This window comes from Echiichthys vipera, assembly GCF_963691815.1.
Source record: "Echiichthys vipera genome assembly, chromosome: 10".
NCBI lineage: Eukaryota > Metazoa > Chordata > Actinopteri > Perciformes > Trachinidae > Echiichthys > Echiichthys vipera.
In genome coordinates, this window is record NC_139835.1 from 22,797,318 (window position 1) to 22,810,189 (window position 12,872).

The 12,872-nt window shown below is 40.9% G+C and overlaps 1 protein-coding gene across 1 annotated transcript in view; it reads right to left on the reverse strand.

Annotated features, from left to right (window-relative positions):
• Positions 1-3,641: 3,641 nt before the first annotated feature.
• The window catches only part of il1rapl1a (interleukin 1 receptor accessory protein-like 1a), a gene marked incomplete at both ends in the record, with an annotated part of 138,352 nt that continues 129,121 nt past the window's right edge, over positions 3,642-12,872 (reverse strand). Inside the window, 4 exons of the mRNA XM_083921167.1 lie at positions 3,642-4,363; positions 4,971-5,015; positions 7,477-7,647; positions 10,132-10,278. Of these exons, the coding sequence (XP_083777293.1) occupies positions 3,642-4,363; positions 4,971-5,015; positions 7,477-7,647; positions 10,132-10,278 (1,085 nt within the window). The remainder of the gene's footprint in view (positions 4,364-4,970; positions 5,016-7,476; positions 7,648-10,131; positions 10,279-12,872) is intronic.

Here is a 12,872-nt window from a genome sequence, read left to right on the forward strand (position 1 = left end):
TGAGGCTGCCAACATGCAACAGTCACCAGCTCTACTTGTGGTCGACAACATGTCTTGTGTGCTTGCATGTGTGCATGCCGCCAACAGTTGGCATCTTTATAATAAGTAAGTAAGTAACTAAGTAAGTCAATTCCTGTGGTTGTGGTTTATTTGTTTTTTCACTGATATAGTTTTACTTTTATACCTTTGCATAGTCGGAAACATTACAGCTCCTTTTGTTCCCCCTGGCACCAACAAAATGTCCAGAGCTTATCTTTTACAGTAACAAACTCTGTCTTTCACTCACTTCCTCTCCCTTTAACTCGGTCCCTGTCTTTTTTTCCTCTGCCCCAGTTTCTCTTTTTCTGTGTTCTCTCCTGGGATTGACAGTGAATCAGTAAATCTGCTTCTGTTTCTGTGTTTACCAGCATTCAATCACAAACACCCCTTGTAGTTAGCATGAATCCCCAAGAGATGGCACTGTTTGGCAGCACTGCACCAACATTGTGTTTAGGTTTCCAACCAAAAGCCAGGCATCAAATAAGACGACTTTTGGCTTTGAGCCAAAAATGTTTCTTTTATCAGCACTTTTAAAAAGGTTTATTTTTGGCATTTGTGCCTCTATCTGACAGGAGAGATAGACAGGAAACATGGGTAGAGAGCAAGAGGATAAAATGCTACAAAAATACCCAGCCAGAGTGAAAACGGCTATTATCTGGTGAGTGTTGCCTCAGAGGCCACAAGCCCCCTTTAAACTATGAGCTTCTCATCATGACCTCCATCATTTTATACTGTCTAATTGTTGACCTTTCTCCTTTGCACTCTGCATTGACATTTTGCGATGGATGATGTGTGTTAGTGTTGTATTATGTAATGTGAGACTCGCATTTGAAAGACAAGAACACACACAGTCCAAACTTACATCAGGACAACAGAGTAAAGTACATCTCTTATGATTCACTGTTTGCAAAGCATATTTCATAATCCCCCTGTAGAGGTTTGTTCTGGGTTTCTGGACTGAACATTTTTTTCAAGTCTGTCTTAAACAACAGTCAGGTGCCTTTATGAAACACTTTTTGCTTATCATTCCTCCTGTTTGTATTGGCCATCACAAGATCCCTTCCTAATACTCTTTCAAGTGATGAGGGGAAAACATCCACAGTCATTTGTTCTGTGCAAAAATGTTTAACCAAAGCTAGTCTGGTTTACTGGATGTACAGTGCTGGGATAAAGCTGGTGCATCTCTCTCACACCAGATGTCAGGTATTCTCCCCTTCTGTTATACGCTATCTTTTTTGCTAGCTGCATCTGGGGCTCAACGCTGCCCAAGACGATTACGATTGGCTTAAAGAAGAACAAACAAGCCAGTGTGTATGCCAGAATGTTGACTTGGGCATCCAGTGCTGTCAAAACGCTGTGGAGATAGGACTGGGAATGCAAGTCATGTTATGCCCAAAACCCACCCATGAGTAATGCAACTTAATACATTCCCTTTGACCCATGTGCCTTATTTTGCACCCACATTATGTGCAATCTAACTAGCAAAAGTAGAGTTGGACTTGCCCTAAATCCACTTGCGCCATGCATTTCAGACCATGTGCCATTGATTGTCTAAGTACGGCCCTTAACCTTTAAAAGATACTGCACCATTTTGGATTCAGATAAAACTACAGGAATGGAATAAGCGCTGGGTATTTTTTTTTCATCTCTTCTATTTCTCTTCCATGACAACAAGGACCCTCTTAATGGCCATTATGAAGCAAAACATGTTTTAAGATTTGAAAAAAAAGTGAACCTATCCTTTAATAACCCGTAATTATTTCCATACATAATCAAAACTTGAAATGTGCACGCCGCATCCGGTCTTGTAGCGCTATCCACTATAAGACACATTGTTTAGAGGCTTTTCAACAACATTTGGAGACACTAATGGTTGTTCACCTCTCCTGACAAACTCACCTTTCCACCATTACTCTGCTGTCACCAAATAATTCACAGAGTAACATAAGTGCCATTAATCTAACTATTAATGTGGATTTTTATGAGGATAATTAGTGAGGCAGATGTTATGAGCTGTCAACAGATGGTCAAAGCTGGACACGAAAGGAAAACATCAAAAGGAAATCAATGTTTTTAATGTGCAGTGAGAAATTAAGGGCAACTGATAATGATTGTGTTTCTATAAAGATAGACATTTCTTTCCAAGTGAAAATCGTGTTTATATATTTATATAAATATCTATATTATATATAGAATACATATCTATTTGCTATGCATACTCAAAAATCACACCTTCAAATATATTTAAAAAGTCTTTCAAAACACAAATGTATTCTTTTCTTTCCTTAAACATGAACTATCCATATGAACCAAAGTAATTATCAGGATGGGAATAAGATTATGGTTTAAAAACCAAAACATTGAAAATGCTTTACTTTTGAATCTAGAACAGTAGAGGACATATTTTTTCATGTGGGATTCAAAAGCCACCTTAACCTCTGAACAAACCAGGAACCACATAGCAAGTGTACAAAACCAGCATAACACTTATACACAAATCCCCTTTCTATGGTAGATGAAATGCAAATAAGTATGACTTCTCAAGCAAACTCTTTCCTGTTATAAAAATAGAATTCTTTTTAAAATAATCTACAGATTTCCTTTTAAGGTGAGGCATTTACTATCACTCTAAAACAGCAAGGCTGTTTGTTTCAATAGAAAATATGACGCTTTAGAGAGAGATCTGCCAGTCCATCGGTCTGTCTGATTGGAGGACTAGCACTGCCCCCCAATCGCTCCTCCTTTTCGATCCCACAGGATGGTATATTTTTTGCCAACTCCTCCTTCTTTTTGCATATTCTATGATTTTTTAAAAGAGAGTCTCCTTTTAAACTAGATACACCCTTTACAGGTAAACAAAAAGAAGTTTCAGCTCCTTGAAGTTCCTGAAATGTCCAGGCAATTCCAAAAGTGTTAAAAAATGTTCTCTTAAACTACACAAAGATTTTAAAACAAACGAAACAAAACACAACAGCGCAGGTACATGACATACTGGCTTTCCAAACAAGCGCATTGAAATAAGAATAATAAAAAAAAACTAAAAAGAGAAAACAATAAAAAAAACACTGTAAAACAAGTTAAAGCAAAGTCCTACAGTAGAGAAGGCAACAAACATGATTGAATAAAACAAACAAAAGAACAAAACAGGAAAACACTGATGCTACAAATAAATTGAAATATATGTACAAGACCCTGTTTTCCTTTTGTTTGTGTGTATGCAAATGTGTGTGTGTGTGTATGTGTATGCGAATGCGTGTACAATTGCCATAGAGTGTTGGTTCTTTAATGTCAAGTTCTTGCAAGTCTGTATCTCGCTAGTTGATGAGACAGTTTTTCATTATATCTCCTGTAGTTACACATAGAAAATATCCCCTGTAACAGAGGCGCTGTCCACTTGAAAAAAAAAAAAGGTAACCATGTCCAAAAACCTGCTGTATCTCCATCACTTGCTGCCAGTTGCCAACGGTTGGAACCAAATGGATCCAAAACACTTTTCGCCGTAATCACAACCATGAACTGTGTTCCTAAGAGCTTCCAGACTGAGCCTAGCCATGTTTGGCTCTGACTGATCTTCTTACAGCTGCTGCTGAGCCTGTTCATCATCACCAGATGACGCTGGAGATGCTGGTTTCTCTTGGCAGCAGAGGGAGCATGGCGTTGTTAGCATGTGCCTCCTCCAGGCTGTGCTCTCGGCTCTTCCCGGGAGGCCTCTGTCCGTTCAGCAGTGTCAGTGGGATGTTGCAGTAGGTGTGCTGGTTCCCCAGAGAGGAGAGAGGTGGCAGTGTCCCTCCTGGGGGTAAGTCAAACTCGTAGCTGCGGTAGTAGTGTTTCTGCCTCATGGTGGTGTGGTAGGTGTTGTGGAAAGAGGAACGCAGCTCGGGGTGGGCGGTTGCCATTGCAGTGGAGGTGGCTGCTGCCATGGAAATGGCAGAGACGGTCTGCAGCTCTCCGAAGGGACCCTGCTCGCTGACGTCCAGCGCCGGCTCGTGGGTGAGCATGGGCTCTGTGCGTCTGAACGGCATCTCGTACTGCAGCTGCTTCCAGAACTTGGAGTTGAGCTTGTTGCTCTTGGGGCCGCGCCACTTGATGACAGTAAGGGTTTTAATGGTATGCTTGAGAGCCTCCACCTCCTGGTAGTTCATTATGCCGCGCAACTCGGCACACTCGATGAGGATGACTTTGATCTCACCAGTCACTAGCATGTTGCGCAGCCGTGTCTCCAGCTCAAAGATGCTCCAGCCTCGCCGCACCACATAGTTGGGTGTCATAACTATAATAAGGCGCTTACTCTGGTCCACACAACGTGCCACATCCTCTATGTAGGCTGCAGGAAAGAAGAGGTAAACAAAGAAAAGAGCAAACAATGCATAAGACATAAGAGCAGCAACATAGTTAAGTAATAGTAATAATACATTCAGTATGTTTTGAGCTAAAGATATGATTAAATGACAGGACCACAACACCAAACAATGGATGGATGAACATACAGCATCAGACACAAAACACAAGACAATGACAGGTAGCTATTTTGCTGTCCACCTCCAGTTTCTGGTTGAATAACACTCATCTTAGTCTGATGGTGTGTAGAGAAATACCTAGGGACTGTGTATGTATAAACTACATATATAAAAGCATGGCCTTTCTTCAGTTGAATATGTGTCTTGTTCTGGTGCAGTGTTAAGTTTTCTTCTGTGTACTGTAATCTATTCTCTGGAGGACAGACCCATAGGAAAATCTTAGCGCTGCACTAAATGGGGGCAATGCTTGATAAAGCTGCACAGCCTATAGAATTAGGCTGGATCGGTGTCTGTTGAACTAGGCCTGATGTCTCAGATCATACAACAGTGCCAGTCTAAGCGTCTCTTTGAAACTTCCTAGGAGCAGGTAAATGACAGCAGCTGATACAAGAGGAAAAGACTGAGGGCGAGTACCTCCAAAGAGTCGCGTTTCATCCTGGTAATGCTCATTGGTGAGACCTAAACATAAACATTTTAACATTTAGGTCACAGGCAGAACACAGTACAGACACAGAAACATGCTCAACATAGTCTCCTCTCACTCATCTTTTTTTATTTCACATGATTTATCACATTCCATGTTTTCCCTGATTGGACATTCATCTGCAACGAGTTTGCTTGGCACTGATTCTAGCGGCAATTTTCTTTTGATTAAAGGAACGAGGCAGCAGGGCTCACAGCCTTCACACACTTCTCACTGATGTTTAATTCTATCTGGACCAACTCGGACGCATTTGCGTTTTATCTGTTTCACATGAAGCCTATAGTACAAACACAGCATTACTACTGACTACAGCACACTGTGTACTGCTGGCACAGGCGGACTACTAAGAAGAGCTAGCACGCATGAGACTACGTTCAGACAGAATTTTTATGGATTTTTTAATGCATCAATGAAAACAAGGGAGGATGATAAATTTGTTCAATATATAAGCTCCTGGTAGACTTTATGGTATACCATATTCCCTTGTCTGTAGTACATATGAGAATAGCCAGCATGTAATACGATCGTCTTCTACTTTAATCCAGAGAATACAAGAAAATAGGTTATTTTCGACAGTATTGGCCTGGATATTGCCTTTTTCTTGATCTCTTATTTGGATATTTGGAATAAGTATTCACTCATCACTTATGAGTGAAAATGTAGTCTGCTTGAATCTGCCCAAACAGCACAAAACATTGAAACACAAGACAGTGACAGTGAAAAACACAACAGAAGACAAGTCACAGACAACGAACACTTCAAAAGTAATGACGTTGACTTCAACCACACCTCTAATCACCCGTCAAACCTACTTATGCCTGGGTAAGCCACCCTGTCATGTTTGTCTCGTCGGCAGACAATTTTTCCTGCTTATTCGCAGGTTTGCTAAAAAGTTAGACTAACGCCACAGTCGATTACACCAAAGAATCTACTCGGCAAGGATGTCAAAAACTGCAGATAAACCCCAGATTCAGGCAATGATGTGTTTGAAAGTGATTCTCTTTGAGCCCTTTCAATCCTGTCATTCCGGACACTTCCATATCTGCCACAGCATTCAGTCCACTCTCACTGAGAGTCCTACTTTTCTTTGTCTGTGCTCCATGAGCTGTACACCAGCGTCATAACTGCCAATCTCTGCGGACACTAATGGTCTATGGAAGTCTATACTCATGCACTCCGATAACACAGCAATTGTAGAAATCCTCAATATGTCATTCTCCAGCCATTATGCAGTTCATGCGTAGACTCACATTAATATCTGCCCAACACCAGTTCATTTTTTGCTGCAGCTCACGTCAGCATTGATGATTCGTTGTCCCGCTTCTCTTCTCAGAAATTCAGGCACTTGGCCCCGGAATAGGACATTCATCCCATACCAGTCCCACCATTTTCAGCAACAATATTCAACTAGATCCACAGCTGGAAACCTTTTGAATACCTCCCAGGAAGTCATCCTTAACAGCCTCACCCCACGCACTCTCTCAGTCTAGCTAACCGACTGGAAATGTTTCCATGCATATCATACCACATACCAGCTGAACTTTGCCTCTCTTCAGGGAACGTCATGTCTATCTGCAATTTGATCATCCCCACTTATTCCATACTGAAAATCCACCTTTTCACCATCCAGATCTACTCATTAGGAATCAGCTTCTTCATCAAACTACTCAAAGGCACCCACTGTCTTTCTACTGTACCTCCACAATACATGTTCTTGCTGCCTCGATTTGGCTTCCTGTTGAGCTTCGAATCTACCTACATTTTTAATCCCAGTCTTACACTGCCATTCATACTTCTGACTCTCTCATATGCACACTCTGAAGAAGTAAAACTGACATCTACATTTTCCATATAGACTCCTATCATCTCAGCCCATACGGGTCGCTGATCAAATAATACATCAGTTCCAGGTATAGTATGCCACTAAAGCCTCAACTCAAGACCCGCTCTTTTCCACCGAAACAGGGAAAATGGCCACTACATTCTGGTCCTCCACATTTCTGGCATATCTCCAGAACACTGTTCCAGCCATTTTTTCTGCATCGGCCCAACTTCATCCATTCAAGTCCTCGGTTGCTAATCATTTTAGGCATATTGATCCTACATTCCCACAAATTTAATGATCTCCATCAAGCTCATGCTCACTTTGCCTCCATTTAAGTCAGTGGAATCTTCTCCAAAGCCTTAAATGTAGTCATTTAGGACCGGCCTAAACAAACAGCTTCCTCCTCCACCTTCATTCTCTTCCCTACATCCTCAATATCCATTACATTAAACTCACATTGATACTAGTGAATGAGAAATTGTAACAAAGGCGCCACACACTGCAGCAGCTACACTATACAAGTAACTGCAAATGCTCCTCACACGCCAGTATATTGTTATATATAAAGATATGTGTGCAAGCTTGTGTACATAGAAAGTCACAGTGCTTACTTCCTGTTGGAATGAGGTCTCGATCTGGGATGAAGAGTTTGTAGCCGTAATGTTTCTCCAGGACATCAGGGAGGATCTCCAGGGCAAAGCGTTCCTCCTCCCTGGTCTCCTGGCTCCACTGGTCAGGGTCCACTTTGGTGTACGACAGATACGCGTCGTAGTCTTTGTTTTCTGAAACACAGAGAACAGAGAGTGGCTCATGAAGAAGATGCATCAACTACACGACATCCAGCTCAAAAGGCACAATGTCCCTGGAGTCCTCATGGCACAATCAAAATCTTGTATACACAAACACTAGATTGGAAAAAGTATGTGGACATCTGAACATTAAATCCATTTAATCCAAATTGATTAAAACTATCTCAGCATTTTATATAACTTTCCCACAGTCTCACTTAGAAAACCTTTGAACTCCTGATTTTGGGCTCAGAATCTAATCTGCACAGATCTGCACATAAGGTAATACAGCACACATTTAGTTTGTAATGGTTCTCAAAGTTTATAGAAATTGCTGCAAGATTTTCTTTGCAGATGTTAGTATTTGAATTGATGTAGGATTAAAACAAACACATATGATCATCATTTTTATTAAATATGCTGTATTGCTGTGAATATAATGTAATGCAGAGTCTGACTTTACTTTACAGTAAAACTTGCATTCACATAAAACAAAACAAAGCGATGACTGTGTTTGTATATTTGTCTACAGTGTCACCTATCACACACATATCGGTATCTATAGCTTACGGCCTATGTTTTCTGATATGAAAATCTTTTTTTAATTTTACAATTAGAGGTGATTTAGAAATGTCATATAGCTATATATTTCAATTTGATTCATTCTTTATTTAAATGGTCAAGAATTGACTGATACTGAACATGGTGTTTATTAAGCATTTATTCTATTTTTATTTATAGTATTCTTTATTTTATTAGTCTTTATTTCTAGAACTGTTTGACGAAGGAATACATTCTATGTATAATGTACAGTAATGTAAAATATCCTATATTCCATATTGCTTTGGAAAGTGGCTATCTGAGAGTCTGCAGAGTCAAATTGGTGCACAATCTACATAGAAAAGGTCTATTTTCATTCAATCTCAAAAATTCACTGTATCAGCGGTCATAGAAGTTAGGTGCTACTTGTAAGTTTTCTGTAAATGCTGCTTAAACAATCCCTACTCTGGTAGGTATTTCCACAGAGCCCTGATTCAGGAATGTTCTCCTATCTAGCAACAAGAGAAGCCTTTCAGTGAAGTTGGCCACTGATGATAGGTGATAAGGCCTGGCTTGTAGTCAATGTTTTTTTTCATCAATTTCCAGTTCACCATTTCTTTCTGGATCTTGCTCTGTGCACAGAGGCATTGTCATGTTGAAACAGGAGAAAATACTTCTCCAAACCATGCTTGAGCATCCTTTATTAAAACAAAGTGGTCATATACCTTTGGCTGTATAGTGTATATGAGAAACTAATTGGTGTAGATACAAAAATACCCTAATCAAGACTCTGGCAATACCATCTTTCCCACCTCGAAATGATTTCCCAAAAGACAGTGAGAGGAACTGAAAAGGCAGAAAATAGACAATGGAAAAAAAAAACACTTCTGGTGACATGTTCAGTGAGTCCTAGTCATTATACTCCGCAGAAAGTGGATTGTGGGCCAGCCAAAAAGGGAAGAAGGGCTTTTTCACAAACTCTTTGAGGAGCTCTCGTAGCTTTGAAATTCACTGGAAAGGCTAGGGCGGCATTCGATAAAAACATCAAACAAAAGCTTTCAAATTAGCAACCAGCCTCAAATTAACCACCTAGCAAACTTGGAAAATCAAAAACAGCTTGTTTCTGAGAGTCCCTGACGGTATGACTTAATCATGTGGATGAGTCAAGAAAACAGCGTGTAATAGATAATTTATGCTATTATAGAAACAGTCCACTGACTCAAAATCAGTTCAGTCTTTTAAGAATTTTTGAAAAGAAAGCAGGAAAGAGTCCAAATACAAAGCACAAAGGGAAGATACTGGGACACCAACAGATGATTCGTTAACTGAGGCATAAGTTAACTGTGTTCTGTAGAGAAAACAGAAAGTTGCCCTCCTATTTCTGGCTGTTTGCACCCCTATTTGTTGCTCAGTCCCTATGTCCCGCTATCTGGCCTTCGACAGCAGAGGGTGGGCATCATTCCGTGACATATTGAGACTGATCTCTTTTTAAATGGGCAACAAATTGAAAATCCGTCTCCTCTCAACCCTATGTAGCCACTGCAGCAATGTATGCACACATTCACATGCACCCCAATACAGAGAGAGAGAAAGAGAGCGGAAAAGGGCTGCTGTCACTGAGATAGGAGAAGACATTTGTATCTTCCAGGGAGTCTGTTATGGATAGAGGCTCTGACAGAACGCACACACGCGCACGCGCACACGCACACGCACACGCACACACACACACACACACACACACACACACACACACACACACACACACACACACACACACACACACACACACAGCACATGGATAAACAAACAGAACTTATTTACATCCATGAAAACAAACCCACACAGGCACATATACAGTCATCCATGCTAGAACAAGTTGGAGGTGTTCAAACAGAAACAGAGAGAGGACTTGTTTGCGGTGCTTTGCGTTGTCTTTACCTCCATCCACATCCTCGCTGCCGAAGCTCCTCCTGTAGAAAAGCATCAGCTCTATTTTGTAGCATTTGTAGAGGGAGATGAGGAAGATGAGTAGCAGCAGGATCGCTCCCAGTCCTCCTGCCAGCTCCACGGTGTACATGAGCTCTGCTGAGGACGACACATAGACCAGAAAATATTTTAAACTGCTGAGACAATCATGGTACCCTATAGTAAATGCACATGCGGCTTATGAATACTCATAACAAGCTATTGACTTATTTCTGCAGCAGGCTGGACTCCTAGGTTGTCATTTTTATTTTCCCTGTTAAACTCACAGGATAAGGCACTCAAAGGACACATTTACATTTGCTGGAAAGCTGGACGATCATCAGTATTTTCAGAGCTCTGCCCAGAGCGAAGTGGCATCAATCTTCAGGGGGGAAGAGACACGAGACTCATAATGACTTTGGGAGAAATGAGAGGGCACAGTGCAGTGAGACACGTGTGAGAAAAAGAGGGATGATGAGAAATTGGGTTCATTTCTTTGGAGCAGCGCAGCAATGACACAGCCTTGCACTTTGGCTGTCGTCCATAGTGGGACTTGTAACAATTCTTGACATGGATGGGGGCATTTTCAAAACAAGATGCTTCAGTCTACTCATCTCACCCACTCCCCCTCTTCATAATACATCTTCTTCTCTCTCTATCACTTTCCTTCCCCCTCTTTTCTCTCCCTTTATCTCTCCATTCATTTCTATTCTCTATTATCTCCTCTCCTTCTCCCCTGAGACCAAGCATTGGGGAAGGATGAATTATGGTGTGTATGAAAAAACATTTACCTGGTTGGCTCAGCTAGAACAGGTTCACCTTATAGCTCTGGAGCACTGCACGGCTGTCATGGCAACCACAATGCACCATCTATATTATCACACCCTATGCGGTTTACATTTCTTTCCGTGATATGAGATACCGTCAATAGAAATCAATGCAAGTGAGTGATAGTTACTTTCAAGAGGATATCACTTATTTGAAGAGAAATTCTAAAATATGTGAGGCTGCTCTGGAAAGAACTATCTCACCGTATAGTCACATTTTGGCACTTGAATCAACCGAGTACGACTGTTATGTCATTAAAATGTATAAATGTAGGATCTATGCAATAAATGTCTAAAAACAACTAGACCTACATATGTCTTGTAGGGTTGTGTACTTACATTATCCCAAATGTTTCCAACAGTATTCAAACCCGGAGAAATTGGTTATTTTATTTAAGGTCTGTTTACGTTACATTTGGTATCCGGTCAATGGCTTCATATTTGCACATGTGTCTTGTGGTCCTCTGCCTGAAGCTGTCTTGAATTGACTTTTCATCCAGTTTTAAGCTAAATTTTTCCCAGGGGCAAACAGCTAGTGTAAAAATAACAGAATGTGGTTTTATGTGGGGCTGCAGGCGGCAGCTTCATTTTCACTGTACGGACACATGAGAGGTTTCAATCTTTTCATCTAACTCTCTGCCAGAAAGCAAATGAGGGTATTTTCCTGAATGTCAAATTAGTGCTAGAAGACAGATGTCAGTTTCTAATGAACAACAACGAATACTCAGAAAGCCGGCAGTGTTAATTTGTTCCTCTAAAATGTAATTTATTGGCCTTCCACCGTAACATTTCTTGCAACAATCATCCGTTGCAATCATCATTTTGTTGTTCATGTTTCACTGACCACTACATCCATTCGGCCTTCTTTTCTTTTTTGATATTCATATACCTGTTGCAGGGTTTATGAGTGATGCATTCTGGGAGGAGAAACATGTATAATGTGTGTGCGTGAGAGAGAGAGAGAGAGAGAGAGAGAGAGAGAGAGAGAGAGAGAGAGAGAGAGAGAGAGAGAGAGAGAGAGAGAGAGAGAGAGAGAGAGAGAGAGAGAGAGAGAGATAGAGAGAGAGAGAGAGAGAGAGAGAGAGGCGGATTGAGTTAAATGAAGCTGTCTGGAGTCTACAAAGACCACTCAAAAGGAATTGGGCCATCTACAACAGCCGCTCACAGAGACAGAGATTAAAGTGGGGAGACACACAGATAAAGACTTAAACTGTAATTGTATGCTGAACTTATTGGTCTGTTGGGAAAAGCTGAGGACCAATTTGCTGTTTAAACAGCCATCAAATTACCTCTCTTTGCAGGGTGACAACCAGTGCATGAAAAGAGCTTCAGACAAGTCATGCTAGAGAGCTAAAATAGCTACACAGCTGCTGAAGCACATGTAGAGAAGAATGACACAACCAAATGGGGCTCAAGCATAGATCGTTAACACGCGTGGATGAAAAAATGGACTAGAAAGGACAATCAAAAGGATGCTGCAAGGTCTTTGTGGGTTTGAAGTGAGCTATATGAACTGAAGTCTTTTTTGTCCTGTTAGATTAATATTACAATATGTGAAGTGATCGCATGAAAGCTTTCAACTGGCAATAAGTGATTTTTTGGCTGCTTGGTAACATCAGTAAAAACAAGCTTTCATCACAACACTGATGGACAGTATGACCTAATGAGGTTCATATCGTAACAGTTGCCTTTTTAGGATACAGAGCAACGTTAGCATTCATTTGCTATTTCCATGCTTTGGGCCGCCTGTTGAATTGAGTCCAATATTTTCTCTCTTTTTAGATCGGTTTTGGTCTTCACTATAGACTGTATGATAGGTTTCACCATGGAAAAGAGCTGCCTGCAGTGTCTTCAAAAAACAATGATGAGAGCAATGAGAGTCCATCT